This window comes from Myxocyprinus asiaticus, chromosome 29 (assembly GCF_019703515.2).
Source record: "Myxocyprinus asiaticus isolate MX2 ecotype Aquarium Trade chromosome 29, UBuf_Myxa_2, whole genome shotgun sequence".
In the NCBI taxonomy this organism is placed as follows: Eukaryota; Metazoa; Chordata; class Actinopteri; order Cypriniformes; family Catostomidae; genus Myxocyprinus; species Myxocyprinus asiaticus.
In genome coordinates, this window is record NC_059372.1 from 20,949,481 (window position 1) to 20,974,224 (window position 24,744).

Sequence of the window (24,744 nt, forward strand, 5' to 3'; positions counted from 1 at the left end):
ACTATATCTTGTAGCTAAAAAAAGTTTCGATATGGCAAGACTGTTCACGTCAAGGCATTCAACTTAAATCCAGACCGGATAAATGTTCAGTCTATATTCAAGCATATTGTTTAGAGGTTCAGCCAAGTACTGTGTACATGAGTACTATGAATTAAGACTTTCAAACTGTAATAATGTCATTCCGGTTTATTTTGAGGTACTTACATTTATATAAATGCAGTGTTTCAACAAGTGTTTTTGAGAGTTTGACAAAAACCACAAAACAGTGCCAGGAGCAGAAAGCAATAAATCAAGATACTACATAAATATTGTTAATTATGTTACATTTGTATTACAGTACATTATATAATGAAGTATAGAAACAATTCTGGACGTGTTGCCTATAATCAGACCAACTTCAACTGTAGTGGTCATTGTATTTAAAAAAGAAATAACTGAAGTAAAGTCATCGGCGCATGGACTGTAACAAATAGGCATATTTGGTACTCTTTATAATATATAGTAGCTCTGAGTATTTTACCAGTAACTCACATTCAGAATGAACAGTTTAGCTGAAGTTTGATATTATGAAAAAATTATCAAAACACCTCTGCTTCTGTTTGATCTGTTAGAAAAACAATTTTCCATCACTCAGCACTGTCAATCAATGTTCAAGCCTGTCCTTGACTGATCCATCCCATGCAGTGGTGTTTGCAAAGGCAGTGTCTTCTCCATCTGTCTCTTAGGCACTCAACAGCATGCAATGGGAGGAAGTTCGCCTTAATAGCAGTCTATGAGAGGAGCTCTTCACTGCTGCCTGATGAGTAAAGATGAGGAGAATTAGTGATGATAAAGGAGAGAACTCCCCAGCTTTTCTCTCCTTCTGGTAATTCTTGATGTTTATGACGGTCCTTCGTTCCCCGGATTGTCCTGGTTTCCAGATGACTCCGCTTCAGGGGTTGGAGATCCGGAGGCATCTCCCTCTATGAGACACAGATATGACAAATGTTACAATGTGGCTAAGCAAGACCAGATCCCCTTGACCAGCTTATTGAGAATCACTTGATCGAGACCTTCATGAAACTTTGAATACAAACATCAAGATGATTAAGGAGGGTAACTCTCAAGGGGCCAGGGTTTGGCTGGTAAGCATGGCACACCACTGGTTCAGCCTGGTCTTGTGACAAATCATAATAATTAGGAAGGCACTGGTGTATCGGCTGCCAATATTTATCAGCCAATTATTGACCAAAATAAAACCAAATCGGTAATAAGCATGAAAACGGCTAGTAACGCACTTTGTAAAAACTCTTTTAAATGTAAATGCACAGTCCAGAAATAACAACAGCCACAATATGAAGGATTGGTACTCCTAAGAACATGTAATATTGAAATTTTAATCTGTCTCATTCTCACATTATGCAGAAAAATGCCATAAATGAACTTGACAGTTGTGAAAGCGGCACTGACCTAATAGGCTCCATGATGAGGGAAACCAACCAAAACACTTTGAAATCAGCAGACTTTGACTTCTGAGATATCTGTATGATATCCATTAATTCGGCATGATTGATTGAATTAAGGCTGAAATTGCACTGTTTTTTTTTTTTTTTTTATGTGATTAAAAAACCTTAAAAGGCTGCATTTTAAACTGCAAAAACAGAAGCACAGACAATTTTTAGAAATACAAAATAACCTTTTCATATCAATCATCATGTTATCATATTTAGTCATTTTTTGTCTCTTTCTTTATCTTGTATGTACCTTACGCTGTGGTTCTCTTTAAAATTTTGGCCTGTCATGTGTTCAACAGATCCAATGTTCAATGAAACTTTTTTACTATCTGAACAGTAACTTTCTTAACTTTGTTAAATTTAAGCATTCCTATGCAAAACAGTGAACTGATGACAAAAGAAGGTAAGTTGCAAAATATCTGTATCATTATTGGCCTGTAGTTTTTCGCTAAAATCGGTATCGGACAGAAATGTTCATATCGGTGCATCCCAAGTAATAGTAATAGTATGAGATGGCGAAATCATACAAAAATGTACAACTTTTACCCCCACAGAGAAACATAAACCAACAAACAAATGCTATTACGATTTTTCCTAAGTTTAACCCCTAAACCGATCCATAAAGTGCAACCCCTACCCAAACTCTAAACCTAACCATGATTTTTAATAGGAAAATAACTAGAGAATGAAAATATTGCTATGGAACAAGACGAGAGACGGCCACATATTAAATGTTATTGACATCCATCAGTCATCTGTATTTCATAAATAAATATGGAATGAGTTACCAAATTTGTTCACATACATTTCCTTTCTTAAAATAAAGTGTTGGATAAAAGGCTTGCTAAAATTGGAGGCCTGTATTGTATCAGTTTGAAATTCTGTTTGTTGCTTGGTTAATCTCTATGGTAATAAAAGTCGTACCGTTTTGTATGAGCCGAGTCATACAATATCTTACGATTTTGTCATCTCGTACTAATAATTACAAGTTGTCACAAGACTATATTGATCTGGACCCAAAAAGCATCTTTCTCCATCAACGGTCATGCAAATAGCATTCAACTGACAGATTCGAAATAGCGTACTTCTGAGGGGTCTCGTGCCAACCAAGCAACTGCGATTAAGATGAATGTGAATGCTAATGGGTAGGTTTTTTTTAGGTCTCATAGACTTCCTTGGTAATTCCTAACAAGACTTCAAAAGAATTGAAAGAAATTTGAAATGCTCTCTTAGGCGGGCATATCAAAGATTTCTGCAGTATATCCTCCAGCTACACATTCTTGGCAGAGCCCTTGTGGTCACGGGAAAGTCTCAGGTTATTTCAGAGTTATAAAATGGTGCCAAGAATTTGAACTACAGAAACTGGGTCAAATAGAGACAGATGTGACTCTAATTTCAGTAAGAAAGAGTGGAAAAGTTCCCATACGAATAGGAAATGGTCAAAGAAGTGGTTATTGTTGAAAGGGCAGATAATAAATCTTTGTCAGCGGTGACTGCATCTATTCAACCTCACAGAAACTTATTTGTTTTCATAATGGACACTGTGACCTTAGAGAGCAGTGTCCTGGATAAAGTAATGGACAGTGTAAAAGGAAAGGTGGTCAAAGTCTTCATATCCTCTTTTGTGAACTATGCCTGTAATGTGATAACATTTATAAATGGCAAAAATAGATAGCACACTTAAGGCTGAAATTATCTATAAAAAGAAGAGCTGTCAAAATGAACGCATTAACGCATGCAATTAAGAAAAATGTACACAGTAAACTTTTTAATTAATCACGATTAACGCAATTACCGTTAATACAGCATAAACACTGGTTGGAAGGGCAGAACCTTTCCGATGTGTCCATCCAGAGTCATTACACTGATGCACACTTCACAACACACACACAGCAGTGATTCAGTGTCAGCGATAAAATGATGGGGAAATGAGCCCTTAGTGCTATTTGTTGTACAAAACAAGCCTAGGTTAAACTTGTGACAGAAATCAAGTATTTTTCAGCCTAAGGTGCGTTTTAATTACAACAGAAGCACGCCAAGTCTTAACTATTACCAAAATGAAGAATGAGAAGTTTTTGTCTGCAAATGCTTTTCATCTGGAGATCAAAGCACCACTTGACGCTGCTGCGAATCATGAATACAGCTTCATGATTGCCATTACAAAGCAGATAGCCACAGTCTGCCGGCTGATTAATATTGTGGAGGATGAGAGTTTAAGAGATTTAATGCACATTGCAATGAATATGCAACCTATGTGGGGACTAGTTCTTTCAATTCTTTCAGTCAACCTCCCACTAAGACTTTGGGAAATGTTTAATGTTACTTGAATTGGTGCTATTTTAGTGCATTTCCATCTTAATTATGTGGAAGGCTTTGTTTGGAAAAAGTTCATAAAGCAGTATATTGTTACATATTTTTTTGTTTTCTTTCCTAAAAAGGAAATAAATGCATTTTGACAGAAAAAGTAGGCGGCTATATTTAGAGTCATATTTCAGCACTTTCAAAATTGGCGATTAATCGACTGACAGCACTAATAAAAAGTTTGAATGGAGAACTGTGAAGAAGAAAAATAGAAAGGAATGTCAATACAGTGCTGCCTTTCAAATACTGTAAATAGCGACCTACCAGTGGCTTTCAGGTCCATCTGAGCCATGTCTTTGGTAAGTTCACTGGTCCCCGCCACTACCCCGTCTCCTTTAATGTCTGGCACTGCGTTCCTGCGACCCGTACGATCACAGTTTATAAACTCAGAGTATGACGCCTCAACGTCTGCCATCATCTGCTTACGAAATGCCCACTCATTACACCTAAAAGAGATAAAAACAAAAGACAGAAAGACAAAAAAAGTGAATTTACTAGTCTGGTAAAAATTCAATGAACAGTTTAATTAAAATCTAAATTAATCAATATAATGAGCTCTGAAAAGGAAAATCATAACACAGAGAAACCATAAATGAACACAAGCTCGTGAATCTCACAGCTTCATAATACCCATGACAGAACGCGCAGTCTGATGAACTGAGAGTAATTATTACTTCAGGGGATCTATTTCAACGCTAAAGTTAATAGATTCAGCCGCTGAACTCATTTCATGGCCTAATTATATAAGAGAGCCAAAAGCATTCATCCAAACCCCAACACGTTTGCCATTCTTTTCATATTTGTTTACACTCAGGGTTTCTTACAAGTATCCATGCAAGCTGGCAAATGGAGCCTTACTGGCATGCAAACAAGACCTAAAACCCAAAACGATCAATTAGACACATTTTGGGAGTTGTTTGAAGCTACAGCTCATCAAGTTGCATTCAGGAAAGCGAGAATGATTGGTGATAGAGAAAGAGGATGTATCAAAACACATTAGTTACTCATTCTCTCCCCTCCTCTCTGACAACATTTTAAGTCAACATGAAATCAATATGGACCCTATTTACTTTAACACACTTTCCGGGTCTTATTGAGAACTATACAAAAGTGACTGATGCAGCAAAATCTCTATGCCACAATATATATAGTCATATCGCCCAGCCTTATTTCTCGCAACATGCCATTTTTTACTCTGGACACGAATGCACATAAGAATGTAAGTCAATAATGGCTTTAATTTCAGCCTGTTCCTCACACAAAGCTATTGTTTGCCATGAGCAGACTTGGAATAACACACTAAGCCACTTTGGATCACTTTTATAATACTTTTATGGTGCTTTTTTGGAGCTTAACAGCACCTGGTGACCATGATATGTTGGTTTATGGCAAGAACAGTGCAATGATACTTTAAAAAAAAAATAAATAAATAAAAAATAAAAAAATACTTTTGTGTTCCACAGAAATAACAGCAGCAGACAAGTCTGGAACAACATAACGGTGAGTAAATGATGAAAGAATTTCCATTTTGGGGTAAACTATCCCTTTAATTGGAATGTGACTCCTTAAAGACACCACAGAACTATACAGCCGATCCATCTTAAGAGATAGTGTTAAGAGGGGACAACAGAAGTGAAGGGTTATTCCAGAGGAATGCAAGAGGGCGAGGGAACGACAACCACACACACACAAAAAAAAAAACCCGTGATGCTATGTGTTTGATGCAGCAGGGTGGAGAGGGAGCAACAGGCAGAGAATATTACAGGGCATAAATTATAGTGCAGGATTTAAATTTCAGTGACATGGAAAGTAATGGTTCTCTGGATTTATCTGCCCCTGAAGCAAACAGCAAAATAAAATGAAACTCCTTAAAAATTTTACTCCTGCCTAGGGATGCTTACACCCTAGAGAAAGCTGTGACGGAGTGTTCGATGAATAAAACGGCACAAGACAAAAGCATTTTAAAGAGGAGTTCACATGTAGCGTTTAAACTCCAGTCGCCGAATCTCTGTGCTGTCGTCTTCTGGTAGACATTCCTACTTGACTGCAGAATGCAACTGTTTTAGGTTTCGCTGAAAAATCGCTGTATGTTTGAACGCTCCTTAAGGGTGTGGAAAGAGTTGGGTCAGAATTCGATTTTTGAAAGCATGACTAGCTCTGCATCTCTGAAATTCTTATTGGTCAACAGATGCCTATGTCAGAGTGAGTTAGTTTGAGATCGAGTTAAAGTTAAAAAAAATTCTCAGCCTTTCGTTGCATAACCCTTGCATCTTCCCTCTAGATCCTTGAAATCAATTCATTTGTAGTGTTCTGTGATGTAGCATACACTAATATGTAGGCATCTGCTGTCTGTTCCTGACTTATCATATCGCAGCATGTGCACATCCAACACTGGCCACCATCTGTTTTTTCAGGCCAAACTATTAAACATAACATGCCGTTACTCGATACGCCCGACCTCACCTTCACCCAGAACCCTTGAGAAGTACAAGCCAATTCCATTTTCATGCAAATTCTGCAAGCCTCTCTTCTCTAACTGTCAAGACATAAGGCCTGGAAAATTGTCCAATGCAAACAGGGATTCATAGAGTGAAACAAGGTATTCAATGACATGAAAATGTAGGGACTTGATTCTAGCCATCGAGAACTGATTGGGTCATGAAAAGTAGAAAACAAGTGGCCAACATATTGTGTTTCAGCCTGGGAACCCTGAAGTAAGAGCTTCTATATATAGTGAGAGTTCAACAGGGGGTGGTTGCTGTGCTTGGCTCAAATGTACAGTGTTCGGTTACTTTTTCATTTACTCTCCCAAATTTCATTACAATAAAGTTACACTAACAGTGGTAAACTGATATATTTTTGTTTCCATGTGGCCCATTTTTCCTTTTATTTGCTGATGAGACACAAGAAAACGGGAGTCTGATACAGCTGGAGGCAGCAGAGGACAAACAACACAGGTGTGCACACAAATCTAGGAATATCACAAAAACACCTCACACACCGGAGGAGAAACAGCACAGCTTGCCCTTTGCCTGCAGTCTACATATGATCAAGGACAAGAGCCTTACAAAAATAACAGCTTGAGCTGACATGTTTATCATTTGCGTAAGTTCAGAGACGCCAGCAGGTCTAAACAAATGACAAACTCCGATTTAGCCTTTATTTAAATAAGCATTAAAAAAGTAAATAATAATAAATAAAATTAAAAAAAAAAATCAGTTAAGCAAAAAAGAGATTTTCTCGTTGAATCTCAGTAGATGTTTCAATATGTGCAGTGTCTAAACAGTCGACATGGGCCACTGGGTACATGCACGCACTGCTCATCTTCATATTAGGACAAATAGATATAAGAATGAAATTCAATGACTAGTTGTGCCCTCTACATTTTCATTCAAAATAAGACTCAATGTCTTGTCAACTATCATTAAAAGGGACATATAATGGATTTTCTGTGCTCTTTTGAATTTTTTTTACAATGCATATATTCTTATGAAAACAAAGCTGCAAAAATAAGTATTTCAGAAACCTTTAAATTGTTGCAACCACAGCAATGAGTACCACCAAATAGGGGTTGCATAGACTAGTCGACTATAACAAATGTAGTCGACAATAGGGCTGTGTCGATACAATCAAATATCGATATATTGCAATACTTTTTCTCATGATATTGTATCGATACTTTAGATCCATGTATCGATATTTAAAATATTTGTGTCTTCATATTATGTAAACGCACAAAGTTTGCACACTGTTACTTCCAAATCAATTTAACGAGCTCACCAAGTGACAAAAACATGATGTTTCAAATTGCATGTTTTTCATCAGAGATCATACACAACTGAAATATATCAAAATGAATCGGAATTTAAATTGGAATTGATTCATAATCGAATCAAATTATGATATTGTGATGTAATTGCAATATCTCAAATCGTGACATGTGTACTGCAATACGTATCATATTGTGAGTTGCCAGGCGATACCCAGCCCTAGTTGACAATGCCAGCCTGAAGTCGACTAGTCGCATTCCACTTGATTTACAAAACGTGTCTGTAGAAAATACAGCGGGTGGCGGATTTCCGAAATGTAGGATGTAAGACTCATTCATATTAACAAGGAAAGCTTGTTAGGGTTTAGGTTTAGGAGTTGGGTTATAGTTTCTTTGACCAATCAGGAAGCGCATTCCTGATGAATATTACCGAATCGTTCAATCAGTTAATCACTCTGCTCATGATTTTAAACGGGTGCGGAGACCGATGGCTCTTCACTGAAAGAGCGAAGTGGCTCAAATGTACTTTGATAAAGATGACACAGATGCTACAGTAGACTCCAATAAATGAAAAGTGGCCTTCAAATATAACAGAAATACTAGTGCTATGCATAATAATTTAAAAAGGCACCCACTTCTAGCGCTAGTTAGTGAATTTGAACATGATCAGCACAACTTTGCGTGTTTGGACATCTGACCTGGTTGCTTTTCGCTAAGAACATGATTCGGCGACAATAAGAAAAGCACTTCAAGTTGGAGTACGATGATATGATTGAATGAATCCCCATCCTGCATGATAGACCCGGTGTCCACCTGTAATCATCTGCACAAGTGGTTGCAATAGGAGGGGGAATGACCAGCAGCTAGAGGTAGTCCAGTAACACCGAAAATGGTGCTTACAAGAAGATGTGTTGGTGGCGTAGTGGACTAAAGCACATAACTGGTAATCGGTTGGTAAACTGGTTGCCGGTTCTACCCCCACAGCCACCACCATTGTGTCCTTGAGCAAGGCACTTAACTCCAGGTTCCTCCGGGGGGATTTTCCCTGTAATAAGCGCACTGTAAGTCGCTTTGGATAAAAGCGTCTGCCAAATGCATAAATGTAAATGTAAAATAACATAATTGTAGATGTTTATTCCATCCGATCACATACAAAACAACGCTCAGGCCGTTGCTCATTTTTTTTTTCCTTTAGGTGTCAAATTACATATGCGTGTTTCCATGGCAACCTATAGGACCCCAAGAACAGCTCAGCTGGCTATCTAATGCCTGATGACATGTAGCTAAGTTGCTATTTTTTAATTACATATGACTAGCTAAAACCCATTACATTGTAGCTTTCTATTTTCAATGGGTGGGGGAGTGGAATTTGTGGGGGTAAATTGGACTAGTCAACTATTAAAAATCAGTAGGCGTGCAACCCCTACTGCCCACATTTATACATCTCCACTATATCACCATACAGCATTCAGAGACTTGGGCCACCCTGATGAAAAACAGTTCCCTGTAACTTTTCTAATGATAAAAGGCAAATATCAATAAAACTTTTACTATATACCATCTGCAAATATCTCATTTAAAAAGATGTAATTCACAAACCTCACAAAAATCCAGCGTTTTCTTCCCATCGAGCGTTCATCTAATATATTCCTCTGAAGCATGTATTCTATCAGCCAGAATCAAAAACTTCAAGGTCAGTATCAAAAGTTCCTCTGATTCACAAACCATGATAGTCAGTCCGTGACAATCCAAGTAGGCAATCCAAGCCATTTAAACTGTCAGGAGATTGCTGCTCAAGCTGGATCCGCACAAGCATGTGAGTGCAACTTCAAAGTAGAAAATGAGAAAATGCAATTGCTAACGTGGACATGCCATCCATGGTTGCTGGACTATTGTGTTATTTCCTTCTTCCTAATATATTAACAATTTCTTCACGTACAAATAAATTACTAAAATTTGATGACTAAACAGAAATCAGAAGAAACTGCGATCTACCATTTAAAATACAATATTATTTTTTAGATTATTTTTTACAAAGTTAAAGTTTAGTGTGAAATTGAGTAAATACTGTATAGTGCTAAATAAGAGTTTATTATTTTTTTTTTAGCAATTTTGTTTATGTTATTTATTATTTTAAATTGTGTGATATATCAGCATTGTATTGGCCTATCTGCCACCCTGCTCTCTAGATATCGCCATTGGCCATTAAAAACCTCATATCAGTCAATCACTAGTGCAAATCTCTTTTTAAGTTCACTGGCCTTTCTCAAGCTAAATTATGTCACTTCAACAGTTTAAGATGCTTTCTTTGCACCCCCTTGTTCCTGGAAAACAAACACACCAAGTTTTGACTTTCTGTGAAATTATCCGTCTTAATTAACAATGCTATGGCTGTGATTGAGAGACTTGCTGGACCACATAGAAGAAATTAACTGTTTTTCATGGAAGTGTGGATCCTTACTAAGGTCAAATTGCTCAGACGGATTCACTCAGGAATGCATGCATGCTCAAAAGGAAATAAAATGACTCTAGTTTGTATTATGATATTAAATAGATGACCACAAGCTAATGCATTATATGGGCAAAAGTGCCCATTCGTACAATGTCTGTTGCTTTCTACACTTAAAAGCCACATGTTTATATGTCTAAGGCAATCTAGTCCATAAACAGAACTCTGGTAAGTTGTCAGTAACGGGGTGTGTCAACATATGCCTAAGCAATAAAAGGGAGAGCTTAAAGACTTTCTGCTCACAACCGCTTCTCTTCCTCCATAAAACCTCCTGGCCCATTGTGTTTTCAGAAATGCACCAAGCCACTCTAAGCAAACTGTCCAGTCAATAAAGAGCCTCTTCTGTTTTCTGTGCTCCCTACAAACTGAGCTGGAGATCTATGCAAAAGTTTACTTCACTTCACAATATTTGCAATGCCCTGCCTGCAATGCCTTCAAACACAGACTACACTCGATTCACACAGATTAGGTGCATGATGACATCATATACTTGTTTCCAGTTTAGACAAAGTTTTGTTTAGGAGGTAGTGTGCAATGAGGGTAAATTTCCCTCTCCACTTTCTATGAAATTATATATTTAAGTACATTTGCACCCCATGCTGTTCGCAGAGCACGCAGTGCCACTGACTCCATTATGACATCATAGAGGCCCCATTATGAAATCTAGAGTCTTGATTATATCATCAAATAGACCCCATTATTAAATCTTAGAGACACCACTATGACATCAGTGGCACAGTTATGATGTCATAGAGCCACCATTATGACATCATGGAAGCTCTGTTATGACATCATAAAGACCCCATTATGACATTAGAGAAACCATTATGATATCATAGAGCCACAATTATGACATCATAGAGGCACCATAATGACATAACAGAGGCACCATAATGATATCATAGCATCACAATTATGACATCATATAGACCCTATGATATCACAAGGCCTTCTTATGACATCATAACCCCATTATGACATCAGAAAAACCATTATGACATCATAGAGACACTATTATGACATCATATAGACCCCATTGTGACATCATAGAGGCACCATTATGACATCATAAAGACCCCATTATGATATCATAGCATCACAATTATGACATCATATAGACCCTATGATATCACGAGGCCTTATGACATCATATTAACCCCATTATGACACCATACAGCCAACATTGTGACATCATAGAGGCACCATTGTGACATCATATAAACCCCATGATGATCAGAGGCACCATAATGACTTCATAAGGACCATGTTATGACATCATAAATGCAACATGATGACATCATAAGAGGCCTCATTACAACATCACAGAGCCACAATTACAATGACAGGCATTGTATTAGAACAGAATGCACTAGATGCAGCCCTTTAAGGGGTAAATCCTCTCTTTTTGCAAATTGATTCACTTAAAAGTTCACTCTAGACACTCAGTCTTCACCCAGGTAACACCTGTGGACTGAAAGACTGCAATGACTCCAGTTTGCACCTATTGTATTGCAAACTAATTTCATTAAACCAGCTGTAACATGAGCATGGTCAATAACACAGTCCATACGTCTCAATAAGGATGAAAAACAATCCTTGTTCGTGGTGTCACTATGATGCTTTAATCATACACCAGCGGGTCCCTATTATTACAGCCACTAATGTAGTGTGAATCAGTACACCTGCAAAGCAAATAGGCTTCCCTTATAATCCTCTATCCTTGCGATTATTGTGGACTGGTGAATGGGGAATCTTCTGAACAGTGTAACAGGAGCTCTTACTGATATTATGAACAAAGGCCAGAGAGCCCATTGGGGGATATTAGCCTGCTGCTACAATTCTACTGGGACTCTTAGTGCCTCTCTGAGCATAATGAAAACATAATCCAGTGTTCAAGCTAAAGTAGGCTATACCCAAACAAACTGTGGCCTCAGTGTAGTGGTATGCCATTCTGGAAACTGGACCTGCATAAAAAAAAATAAATAATAATAATTACAATAGCAGCTGAATAGGTCCTGGTCCATTTTTTATTTTACTGACCATATTAGTGCCATGTATAGGGTATTATAAAAGTATATACACATGAATCAGAAATTCACCAGGACTCAGATCAAAAATACCACAGAAAGTATTTATATTATATATATATATATATATATATATATATATATATATATATATATATATATATATATATATATATATATATATATATATATTATATATATATTATAAAATGTGTATTTTGTAACATTTGATATGCCACCCTAATTCCAAAAAAGTTGGTACAGTATGCAAAATGCATATAAAAACAAAATGGAGTGAACTGTAAATTATCTTTGCATTTTATTCAAAATCAGTATAAAAACAAGGTACTTCGTGTTTTGAAATTGAAATTGATGCCTGCAACACATTCCAAAAAAGTTGAGACAGAAGCAATTTAGGATTAATAACAATCTGACGAGTTGAAATAACAAGGTGATGTTAAACAGGTGAGGCAATTGTGTTATATAAGGAGCCTCCAAAAAAAGCCTAGTCCTTCAAGAGCAAGGATGGGTCGAGAGACTCGCCAATTTTCCAAAAGATGTGGCAGAAAATAATCCAGCTCTTTGGGAACAATGTTCCCCGAAGACAAGTAGTGGAATTTTTGGAATTTCACCCTCTACAGAGCACAATTTAGTTAAAAGATTCAAGGAATCCAGTCAAATCTCAGTATGTAAAGGGAAAGGCCAAAAACCACTTCTGAATGAGCGTGATCTCTGATCTCTCAGACGTCACAGTCTTAAAAACCACCATGCGTCTGTAATAGATATCATGACATGGGTTCCACATTTTAAATAGTTTAAGGAAAAAAAAAAAAACAGCCGTCGTGTTCTCTGGGCCAAAGAGGAAAAGGACCGTCTAAGCTGTCGGGTCCAAATGACAGTGTCTCTTATGGTATGGGGGTGTGTTGGTGCCTATGGCATTGGAAACTTGCACATCTATGAGGGCCCATTAATGTAGAAAAACATGTAACAATTTTGGAGCAACATATGCTGCCATCCAGATGCTGTCTTTTCCAGGGACATTCCAGCATTTTCGAACAGAACAACGCCAAACCACATACTGCCCGGATTACAAATGCATGGCTGCGTAAGCAGAAAGTGCAAGTGCTAGACTGGCCTGCCTGCAGTCCTGACCGGTCTCCAATTGAGAATGTGTGGCGCATTATGAAGTGCAAAATACGACAATGAAGGACCCGTACAATTGTGCAGATGAAGACCTGCACAATGGATGAAGGGGGAAAATTCCGCTAGCTAAAAATTACACTTGTGTCTTCAATGCCCAAATGCTTAAGTGTTATTAGAAGAAATGGTGATGTTATACAGTGATAAACACTCAACTCTCCTAAATTTTTTGGAACATGTTGCAATCATCTAAATTGAAATGAGTGTATATTTAAAAAACAAAAAACAACACAATTAAATTCACAAAGTAAACATCAAATAATGTGTTGTTGTAGTGCTTTCAATATAGCACAGGGTGAACAGAATTTACAAACCACTGCTTTGTTTTATTAGCATTATCAATAATGTCCCAACTTTTTTGGAATTGGGGTTGTATTTCATAATAAAAACTATTTGATATATATTTATGGGAAGAAAAGTAGTAATATTTAGTAGTAGACAAAATTTGCCCTCATAAAGGAAAGAAATTCCCCTGAAAAACAATTACAGGGGGCAAATATTCCCTCCTTAATACAAAATAATTTTTTTGACACTGGTGTTTTAAAATAAAAACAAACATAGAAGCAAACAAACAAATGAATGATAAACGAATTAAGAAATAAACATACAAATAAATGAACAAACGGACGAATCAACTAACACCTCTTAAAAGCTATTTTTGGCATCCTGATGAATAGATTCTAGTTATGTCACAAGACATACACTCTCAATATGATAATTAAAATAAATAAAACATGGCAAACAGATTGAAATGTCTTATCCAAAATGGGGATAAGCTTATGTGTGGAAATATGAGAACTCCCATTTAATATTTCTAATAGAAAGAATTGCTCATGTCTGCAAACTTCAAGAGTTTCAGCCCTTTTAAAAAGTAATTTTAGAAGAAGAATGAGTCTGCTGATATTAGGATTAAAGCTCCAAGAACAAAGTTTATATAATAGCTCCCAAGGAATGAAGTGAGTTAGAAAAACGTCCCACATTCTGTCTTTATCAGGGAATAGTTTCTGGACACTAAGGAGCTGCGTCTAATCAAGTTGAATGGACTCCAGCCTGTTTAAAGAATCGAGCACATTTAGCCGCTCTCGAGATAAGTGCACCAGCTCCAGCACTCCCATATTTACTCAGATGAGCCACAGCTCAACTGAACGAACACACACTTTGTGTTCACATGATGTATGTGGCTGCGCATCAGAGAAGGGAAAAAAACACCCTAGCTACCATTTACACAAGAGGGTGCATTTTCTTCAGTCAAACAAGCATTGGTTTTTTTCTTTGTTTGGCATTGGATTTCCTTTCCAGCCATAAATAAAATCTCAACAAATTCGAAGTTGCTGTCGTCCTACGTATCCTTCCTCCTTTTGAGGGGCATGGCTTTGTGTGTCCAGATGTATTTTTCTCAAGCAACATCAAAAGAGCCACTGGCTAAATTTCCACACTGGCGATATTATTCAGGAACGGTCACTTCCACCCACTGCTGGCGCATTTCGTGCTATCATGACATTTTAGATGCCAACTTTATGGTCCCCAAGCACTTCAGCTGCACTTTCACTGCATCTTATCAGCATACTGTAACATTTCACGGCACATATTCACCAACTCCAGGAAAAGGTTATGAAAGGTTATTCAGTTCAATAAAAGATCACAACAACACATAACATTAGGGCCTATTACATGGCTCTCTGAAATACCGGACTCTTGATTGGTCAATATTTATGTATAATGAGCACAGAACTGCATAACTGACCATTGTACCTCGCAACAAATCTCCTGCACTGTGCTAGTTTCGTCACTCGTAGTGCTCCATAGTCTTTTCCTCACAAAATATATATATTTATTAACTCAAATTAATATTTCGTGTTCATTTATTTAATTGGGCTATTTGGGGAGTAGCCGTGTAATAAGCGGGATGTAATAAGCCATGTAATAAGTGGGATGGTATACAGTCAGCCTTCAAAAATATAAAAAAGGTCAGGGTTTATTTTGCAATAATGATCAGCTGACTGTACATTATCCCACACATAATTCTATGGTTTATTTACAGTATAATTAAATAACTTCAATCATGCTCCAAAGTAGTGGTCGACCGATATATTGCTGTGGCCAAAAAAAAAAAAATCAGCCGATATTTGGACATTTTTAATAATCGGCACCTGCCGATAAATTTTACCATTTGGCCGATTTGATTCTTAAGCTGCGACGGCGCGAAAATCGCTGACTGAATGTAAAAAAAAAAAAGACGTAAACGGACACATAAACGAGCAAATCGCATTTTGTTTCGTTGTTACGTGCCATCATGTCGTATCAGTCTGTGACAATCCAAGCAGGCGATCTGAACCATGTAAGCTGAAAGCTGTCAATAGACTGCTGCTCTCGCTGGATCCGCACAAGCATAAGACTAACTTCAAAATAAAAGCGCTTCACATGCACTATGAGTAAATGCCATATTCACTGTACACTGTATGTACAGTTAGTTTGATTTGGCCTTTTGTGAAAAAATATGATTGCTAATGTGCATATGCCATCAGTGGTTGCTAAACTACTGTCATTTCCTTCTTCCTAATATATTAAAAATGTATTTAAGTGCAAATAAATTACAAAAATTGGATGACTAAACTGCTATCTTATTTCTTTAAAGATTCTTTCTTACAAAGTAAAAGTTTTGTGTGAAATTGAGTAAATAGTGCTAAATAAGCATTTTTTTAATTTTATGTATATATTATTTACTATGATAAATTGTGTGATATATCAGCATTATACCGGCATATCAGCCACCCTGCTCTCTGGATATCGGCATTGGTATTTAACAAACCCATATCGGTCAACCACTACTCCAGAGATAGAGCAGACCACTGGCGTGAGTTACTCTGCGATGGCTTGCGAAACACTCCTGCGCAATTGAAGCCTCATTTCACATATGTAAAGTGTGTTTCATATGGGAAGCATCTTCAGTGCTCGTGACGCGGCAAACGCAAAATGGAAATTCTGCTTGGGCGGCTGCTGAAAAATCTTCAATGCAGGAAAAACCCTGCACACGGACCAATCAGACACCACAGTTAACATGAACAAGATGTCCGAAATCCTAAGTGTCCCTTCAATGACAAAGACAGCTTGCATGACACACAGAATAGCTCTGAAATGTGTAATGGTTATAGGCATATCGGTCATAGAGGTGGCTGAGGAAAGAGTGAGGAGAGAGGCTGCCAGACTTGTGGTCATGCTTTACACTGAATTTGTGATGTCACACACACGTCTCATTCTCATTATACATTCTCTTCAATCCAAAAGTATCAATCTTCAAAAGTATGGAATAATGAACAGATTTTGCTCTTATGGAAAAAAGAATGTTTACTTTAATTCACCAAAGTGGCATTCAACTGATCACAATGTATAGTCAGGACATTAATAACATGAAAAATTACTATTACAATTAGAAAAAAAATGTTCAGAACTTCAACTACTTCAAAGAGTTCTCATCAAAAAATCCTCCACGTGCTGCAATGACAGCTTTACACACCTTACAGTCTAGCTGATCCCACAAAAGCTCAATGGGGTTAAGATCCATAACACTCATTTCCAATTATCTGTTGTCCAATGTCTGTTTCTTTGCCCACTTTAACCTTTTCTTTTTTGTTTTTCTGTTTCAAAAGTGGCTTTTTCTTTGCAATTCTTCCCATAAGGCCTGCACCCCTGAGTCTTCTCTTTACTGTTGTACATGAAACTGGTGTTGAGCGGGTAGAATTCAATGGAGCTGTCAGCTGAGGACATGTGAGGCATCTACTTCTCAAACTAGAGACTCTAATGTACATATCCTCTTGTTTAGTTGTACAGCTGGCCTTCCACATCTCTTTCTGTCCTTGTTAGAGCCAGTTGTCCTTTGTCTTTGAAGACTGTCGTGTTCACCTTTATATGAAATCTTCAGTTTTTTGGCAATTTCAAGCATTGTATAGCCTTCATTCCTCAAAACAATGATTGACTGATGAGTTTCTAGAGAAAGAGTTTCTTTTTTGCCATTTTTGACCTAATATTGACCTTAAGACATGCCAGTCTATTGCATACTGTGGCAACTCAAAACAAACACAAAGATCATCTTAAACTTCATTTAACGAACCAAATAGCTTTCAGCTGTGTTTGATATAATGGCAAGTGATTTTCTAGTACCAAATTAGCAATTTAGCATGATTACTTAAGGATAAGGTGTTGGAGTGAAGGCTGCTGGAAATGGGTCCTGTCTATATTTGATCAAAAATTACTTTTCAAATATCGATGGTACTGTTTTTTACATCAGTAATGTCCTGACTATACTTTGTGATCAGTTGAATGCCACTTTGGTGAATTAAAGTACCAATTTCCTTCCGAAACAGCAAAATCTGTACATTATTCCAAACTTTTGGCCGCCAGTGTGTGTATATATATATATATATATATATATATATATATATTTAAAGTTACACAAGGGTGGATAAGATGCCGGAATCCCTTGTATGCCAAGCGAAAATGTTACCACTGGTCCAACAGATCATATCTGGTATTCCTAAACCGATCCTTGCATTTATTCACTGACTTACAAAATTAGTGAGAAAAAAAAAAAAAAGACTGTGGCAAATATAGGGATTAAAGTTATCAAATATGCCATATTCAAATTAATGTGCACTTGAACTAATAAAAAATAATAACATTTTTGATTAAATTATTTTACCTTTAAGTTTTGAAGTGAAAATAAGCAAAAACTACAGACCTGGGTCAATACAGCACACTATTTATTAACAACAAGATTAGGGTTGGGGAACAAAGAAATGGTTCTTATTCAGAACCAGTTCCTTTTTTTAAAAAAAAACACAGACCTGAATGATTTTTATGACTTACAGTTCCATTAACGGTTCTCAAACATGCATTTTTTCACAGACGCAGATGCAACACTATGCTGAAATACTCGTATTTCCCTTCTCTAGCATTCAGCGGCACTACAACACTGCTAATAAATCGGCAGCACGAAACATACAGTGTGACCAGTGAAGTCCGATTATCAAACAAATGACTCTTACAAGTTGGTTCTTTTGAATCTACACCACAAAACAAAGCGTTTCCACCCGTACTAATGACTCTTATCAGTTTTCTTTTTATTGAAATCAAAACTGAACACATTTAGTCAGACTCAAAATACTGTAAAACAAGAACGGTGACTGTTTTACGTGTACTCAAGGCTCTTGAGACCTACATCAGAGTAATTACTGGATGGTTGGTTATATCACAATGTGAACCTAAAAATACACATTATGAGCTTTGTAGTGATTAGTGGTATTTTATGGGAAGAAAAATGAATAAAATATCTTAATTAAAAAGTCTGTGTAAACACACCATTTGCAAGAACACGTCCTGTTAAATTAAATGTTCTCATAATTTAGTAATCAATTGCTGAGGGCAACAAATCTAATAAGAAATTGCAGTTCTTATATCCAAATGTTTCTTCATCTTAAGTACTAAAAGGATCGTTATTGTAACCGTTAAAGAACTAGAGATGCTATTAGGAATTGGAATTCCATGTGATTCCCTACGATTCCCTACAACAAAGTAAAATATTACTTTAAATTATTTGTGCATAAGTAATGAATAGCTTACTGTCCTAGACTGTACCTATTTTTTTTTTCAACAAAGTGACACCCACAAATGAAAGTATTGCAAAGCAAATGCACAACTTTTAGCCACTGACACAGAGACCATTTCGAGGAAGTATTCTGATGTCAGCGTGACTTCTTCAGCTCCCTGTGCTCCAAGTGAAGAGCTGCTACTTTACAACCGCAAGCTTTTCAAAGCCACTATGAAGCAATTAACTGATATTTGGAAGTGATAGAGAAATCAAGATTAAAGCTCTTTTTTTTTCTCATTGATGAGGCTTTTAGATCACAGGGCCTTTAACGGAGCAGGTATTTGGCATTATTTCATGAAACAAATTGTTAGCATTTAAAAAGTCTTGAGGAGATGAAGGTCTGCGGCTGCTGTCTCATTACTAATGCATGAGTTGATGGGCTTCATTTCCCTGTGTGGCCTATCAACCCTTTTGATATCAGAGCAGATATTAAATAATAATGAGACTGCAGGGAGACAGAGTCAAATGTTAGGGGCTGCTGAACTTCAGAGCTGCCAAACAAAGACACAAATCCTTCTTTAATAATTCTGCAGCAGCCACATCCAACACAGTCGCAACATTATTTGCCTGGCACGGGTGGAGGCGTGGATGTATTTGCCTTGTTATTTGAATAAAATGCACCAATCTTGGCAGCAGAAACAAGACTTCATAAAGACATATGGAATACAAGCTTTCTATCTATTCATCCACCTCATATACAAGTAGTTTTCAGCTATAATCAGCAAGCAAGTAAATGTGCCATTCTGAAATCATCTGACAATGCTCGAGGTACACAAAGGCTAAAAAGAAGGTAGTTATTTTGTGTGTAATTAACGCACCACTAGTGTCACCAAGCGAAAATTACAAAAGAGTTTTGAGAGAGTTTTCCAGACCACTCCCCCTGCCGCCCATAGAGCAACAGTCTGGTTCCAGAAGTTAAAATCTCATTCATTTTTTCCATAGACAAATTGATTAAAGACAGACCTCTCTTGAGCTCCGAAGCTGTTCATCAATGAAATATGCTTCCATTATTTTGCAATAAACGTAAAATATATAGTTTCTATGCTTAAAAATCAACAACCTAATATCATTACTTTTATATATATTCTCATAATTTTTTATTCAATTACATCATTTGCAATGCTTAATGGGATTGTAGCCCATGCCCTCATGAAAGATTGTAAGTACACAGTCTTTTACCTTTGTCTTTTGTCGGATTTTCAAATACCTTTTTGGCTCAAAACAAAGTTTGCGATGTTGTGATTTACCTCAGAGCTGGATGGTTTGGTTCTTGGCTTACAGCTCTTTTATGAAGGATTTTATGAAAAGTCTATGGGGAAGATGAATAGGAAAAACACTTCCAGAACCCAGACGACTGAATAAGTGGGCAGGTACTGTTGCGCTCTATTAGTCAGCCAAACCGATCTCCTCACCCATTGGTTGGGCTAATGTTTCAAGCTGGTTGGGACACCACAGAGCCACAGTGTTTACACTTTTCAGGGGAATCACCCAATGAATTCTTTACTTATAGTTGTCGCAGCGTATATGAAAAATGAAACAAATAAAAATAAAACACCTTAAATGAAAGCACACAAGAGTCGTTTTAAAATGTTCTTAGGGCAAAAATGTAAAGGTCTCATTAAGCAATAATTATCCTGTCAGCAAAAGTGTTCTTTTTTAACCCACTTTAGAGGAAGTAAAACTCTTCTGTGCCAAAGAATGATGACATATGTTTTCCTCAATCAACATAAAACAGGTTATGATGACATGCAAGCACATAACAGGCAGTGTGCGGTCAATATTCACAGCCGATCAGTCTGTGAATCATCAGACCAAAAAATGTGCAGAGAGCAAACGTTTTGCTAACTGATAGGGTTCAAATCACTGCCTGAACCAGTAGTATCAAATGTCTGAATCAGTCCTGTATTTGTTTTGAGAGATAATTACCACTTAGTGTTTTCATGTGGCTCTGGCCCCATAAAATTCACAGAGAGAAGGAGAGAGAGGGAGTGTGCTTAAATGGGCTAAGCGAAGAGTTTTGGATTTCCCCATGAATCAGACATCAAACTACGACAACGGAGACTGAAGGGAGGAATCAATGCTGAGTCATGAACAGGTGGTGCGTTCAAATGACAACATTGGAAGCTTATTTGACATGGAATACTGAAGGAGTATTAAGAGTGAAATGAATTAAGCAAGACTCCCTAAAAATTAATCACATTCTCACACAGCCATTTGTAATAAACAACTCTTAACTCTTTAAAGTGTGAAACTTTTTCGATGTTTAAATACTTTCTCCAATCCTAGTTTAATATGCAGAGACAACAATAAGGAAGCAATTTGTAGGTCGATTTCCCCTAAAAAGTGCAAACACTGCTCTATCAAAACATTGCTCTGTTTGTTAGCACATCCTGACCAGTCCAGCATAGCAACATTGGCTGAGCCAATTGTGTTAGTTAGGGGTGGGATAATTTGTGTTCGGGGAAACCCATCTGAAAACAGGCTTTTTGTGTAAATCCATTTGGTGCCATTGATGCAGAAACTTTAAAGCCAGAATTCTGTTTTCTCTGCTTTTATTAAGTTATATCCGATACTGGTGGAATCATGGATTCAGTGTGCATTCAGTTTCATGAGCAAATACTTGACAGCCGGAAGAAACAGTTGAAAACTTGTGAGCCAAATGCAATTCTCAAATGACTGTACACAATAATGAAAATTGAGAAATGCACACGATGCAATGATCCATGTAAGTCTAACATTAAACAAAAAGGACAATGCATGCCTAATGGTAATCAAGATAAACAACAACAACAACAAAAAATACAAGCAATATGGGTAGTTGACATGTCCTGCAGTGTGATTTTAAACATTTAGCCAATTCTTTCATCCAGTATTTATTATACAGCTTTTATGACCTCATAAAAACTGAAAGCCCACATGGAATTTTTGTACTTTTAAAAATTAATGTGTCACATAATAGGACTATTGAAAATGAACTAGAAGCCAAAAAGGCTTGAAAAATGATGGAATAAACTTTAAGGAAATGATGACCAATTACAGATATACATTTTTCCTCATACATTCATTTAAATTTCAACCTAACATCTTGATGCTCTTGTGCTATAAAGGGCAGAATGTTGTCAGTTTGACAGGACCTTGTTACACACATCCAATTCTGCTCTTGCATCAATCAACACATGGTCTTAATAGGAAGCAGGTGGGATGCCTGTCCTTGTTGTTTATGTCCTTCTCCTGCCACTGCAGTCTGACTATGAGACAGAGAAAGGAGGACAGACAGGACCTTACCGCACTCACTTGTGAGGAGACAGACAAAAAGTGGACCTAATAATGGAGTATACAGGCATATTCATTATGCTGAATACAGAACACAACAATCTATTATCATGGAGTGCTGCAACATCTAATTAAGTTTTTGAATATGAACATTTAAAGCAGAACCTGACAGGATTTAACAGGAATAGTTTCTCCCAAAATGAAAATTCTGTTTTGACCTGGAATATAAAAAATACAGGTTTGGAACTACATGACTAAGTAAATGAGAGAATTACTCATTTTTGGGAGAACTATCCCTTTAATTAAGCGTGATTGCTTAAAGGGGCAATTTCATGAGGAATCTCTTCAGAACTCAAAACTTAATCCCCAATGCAATAAAAGCATTTATTGAAACCAAGCTGCAAAAATGCTTTGTTCTCTACTTCCGCAACTTCCCTACATCACTAGGGGGCCCATTAATTCATGACTGCCTCTACAGTGAAAAAACAAACGCCTATTTTATGTCATCGCACCCTTGGCCCCATCCACAGGTGCTTCAGTTCGTTAACAGTTAGAGAGCATGTCAAACTGGCCTAGTGTGACCTAACTATTCCTGAACACCAAAGGGGACCCATTTGGATTATTTTTCTATATAAACATGCATTAGACAGATGTCTTTGACCATTGGCATGTATCTCACACTGCTTTTAAAAGACATGCTGTCAAGTTACATCTCTGAAAAGAAGCCATTTGGTTTCATCAGCTGCTCTGGGTCTTGCGGTTTTGAGCAAAAACGTGCCCTGGACGCCGCCTTGCACCCATCTGTGCTATTTTTAATTGTTGTTGTATGTAAACATGCACTAGATGTGGACCTGGCATGGGTGGAGGCGTGGATGTATCCACATGAAAAAATATCAGTGGACCTCAGGGAAGTAAATACAATTATTTTAAAAATGTATGCCATGACCCCTTTAATTAGCCACCAACGTTCAAGGTCATGTATTAAACAGACATTAAACAGTTTTCCTTTCTAGGGGAAAGGTCATAAATGTTTTAACCATAAACCGATTGGCACATGTAGATTTTTGCTATTTCCCTGATTTCACTCTGTATGTAAACAACTCTAACAGAATTCTTACTGGCTTATCCAATGTGCGCAATTGTTGTGACAGTTCACGTTTTGATGTCAAAAGCAGAGAAAAGCCTGAGGATTTAAATTCTCACGTAAACAAGGTTCATGCGTTTTTTTAATAAGGCCATTTTTGGTCATTATAAGCATACTGGTGTGCATGTAAACACACTCAATGACCTACCAGTCCACCTCAGGGTTTGTGGGGCGTTTTGTCCGCATTGCAAATAGACCCAGAACTGATTCTTTTAACTAGCTACAACTACATTGCAACAGAAAAACTTAAGCATTAAAAAGGAAAACTAAACATGGTTTAAAGTGCTCTGTTAAACATCTCTGTTAAAACTTTGCTAACAAAGTTTTCATAATGCACATTATTCTATGATAGTTTTATGATTTTGTCACATGAAGGCAAGCTCTTCCTTGGCGACCCAGTGCCCACAGCTATCAAACCCAGATACCAATTAAAAAAGAACTGTCCTGGACAAGCAAATGAAGCTGAACAGCTGTTGAAGTCTTAAAGACCACCTGTCACTGTACATTTCCTCTCTCTGAATGGCCCATTCTTAACCCCATCTCACTTCCAATTATCAATACTTCAAGCTAACAACCATTATCCAAACTTAGTCACAGCACACAGGTTCAATTACTTACCAAACACACTCCGAACGCTAATGACATGCTGCTACAAAGCTCTCCAAGGACCAGAATAAAGGCAGTTTTATTTTAGTCCACACGAGAAACAGAAAGCAACGTCCTCCTGTCCTTGTGTTTATGAGAGAGCCTCCTCTCATTCTCTCTTTTCTCTGCAGCGAGTGGATCCCACACAGCTGCAGCACGCCTCTCTCCCACAGATCAGGGAGGATGTGGGCGTTAAAGTGATTTGATTTGCTCTGAGTTGTGAAACGAGGAAAACAAGCCAAACATATCCTAAGAGCAGCTTTCAAACGTTGCATGACAGCTTGAATGAATCTGACCAGCAGCTCTGGCCATATTGCCCACATTATTGCAAGAAAGCCCCACTGAATTATTCAATGTGGAAAATGTCAATTTCAAGATAACAGTGGAGGAATACATGTTTAATAGCCTATATTTAATGTAAAAATAAATGTGACAATCCCTGTGAAGACCCCTCAATGAGAAAAAGTTGTGTAAAATTTCATTTTAATTATATTATTAGGTTGAAAAATGTAATGTGCAATAACAATAAGCTCTCCCAGCAAGCTATAATGCTGCTTAGAATTGCTGCCCAGCAGTAATGTCAAAGTAATAAGAGTCTTCTTAATGAGGCCATGAAGACATTGTAGTAATGCAATTTGATCAAAGTATTTGCGAACATCAAATTATATATTAAGTGTGG

General features: G+C 37.2%; 1 protein-coding gene across 3 annotated transcripts in view; it reads right to left on the reverse strand.

The window, feature by feature from the left end:
- Window positions 1-171: 171 nt before the first annotated feature.
- Window positions 172-24,744, reverse strand: part of LOC127419625 (cAMP-dependent protein kinase inhibitor gamma-like) — a 28,746-nt gene continuing 4,173 nt past the window's right edge. For 2 of the 3 annotated variants that reach the window (XM_051661175.1, XM_051661176.1), the window contains exons 2-3: window positions 4,119-4,300; window positions 172-962 (exon numbers count right to left, since the gene is read on the reverse strand). In XM_051661175.1, coding sequence (XP_051517135.1) covers window positions 880-962; window positions 4,119-4,300 — 265 coding nt within the window. In that variant the 3' untranslated portion in view covers window positions 172-879. Of the gene's footprint in view, window positions 963-4,118; window positions 4,301-24,038; window positions 24,203-24,744 lie in introns of those variants that run through there. The other variant, XM_051661177.1, reaches the window with a different exon arrangement.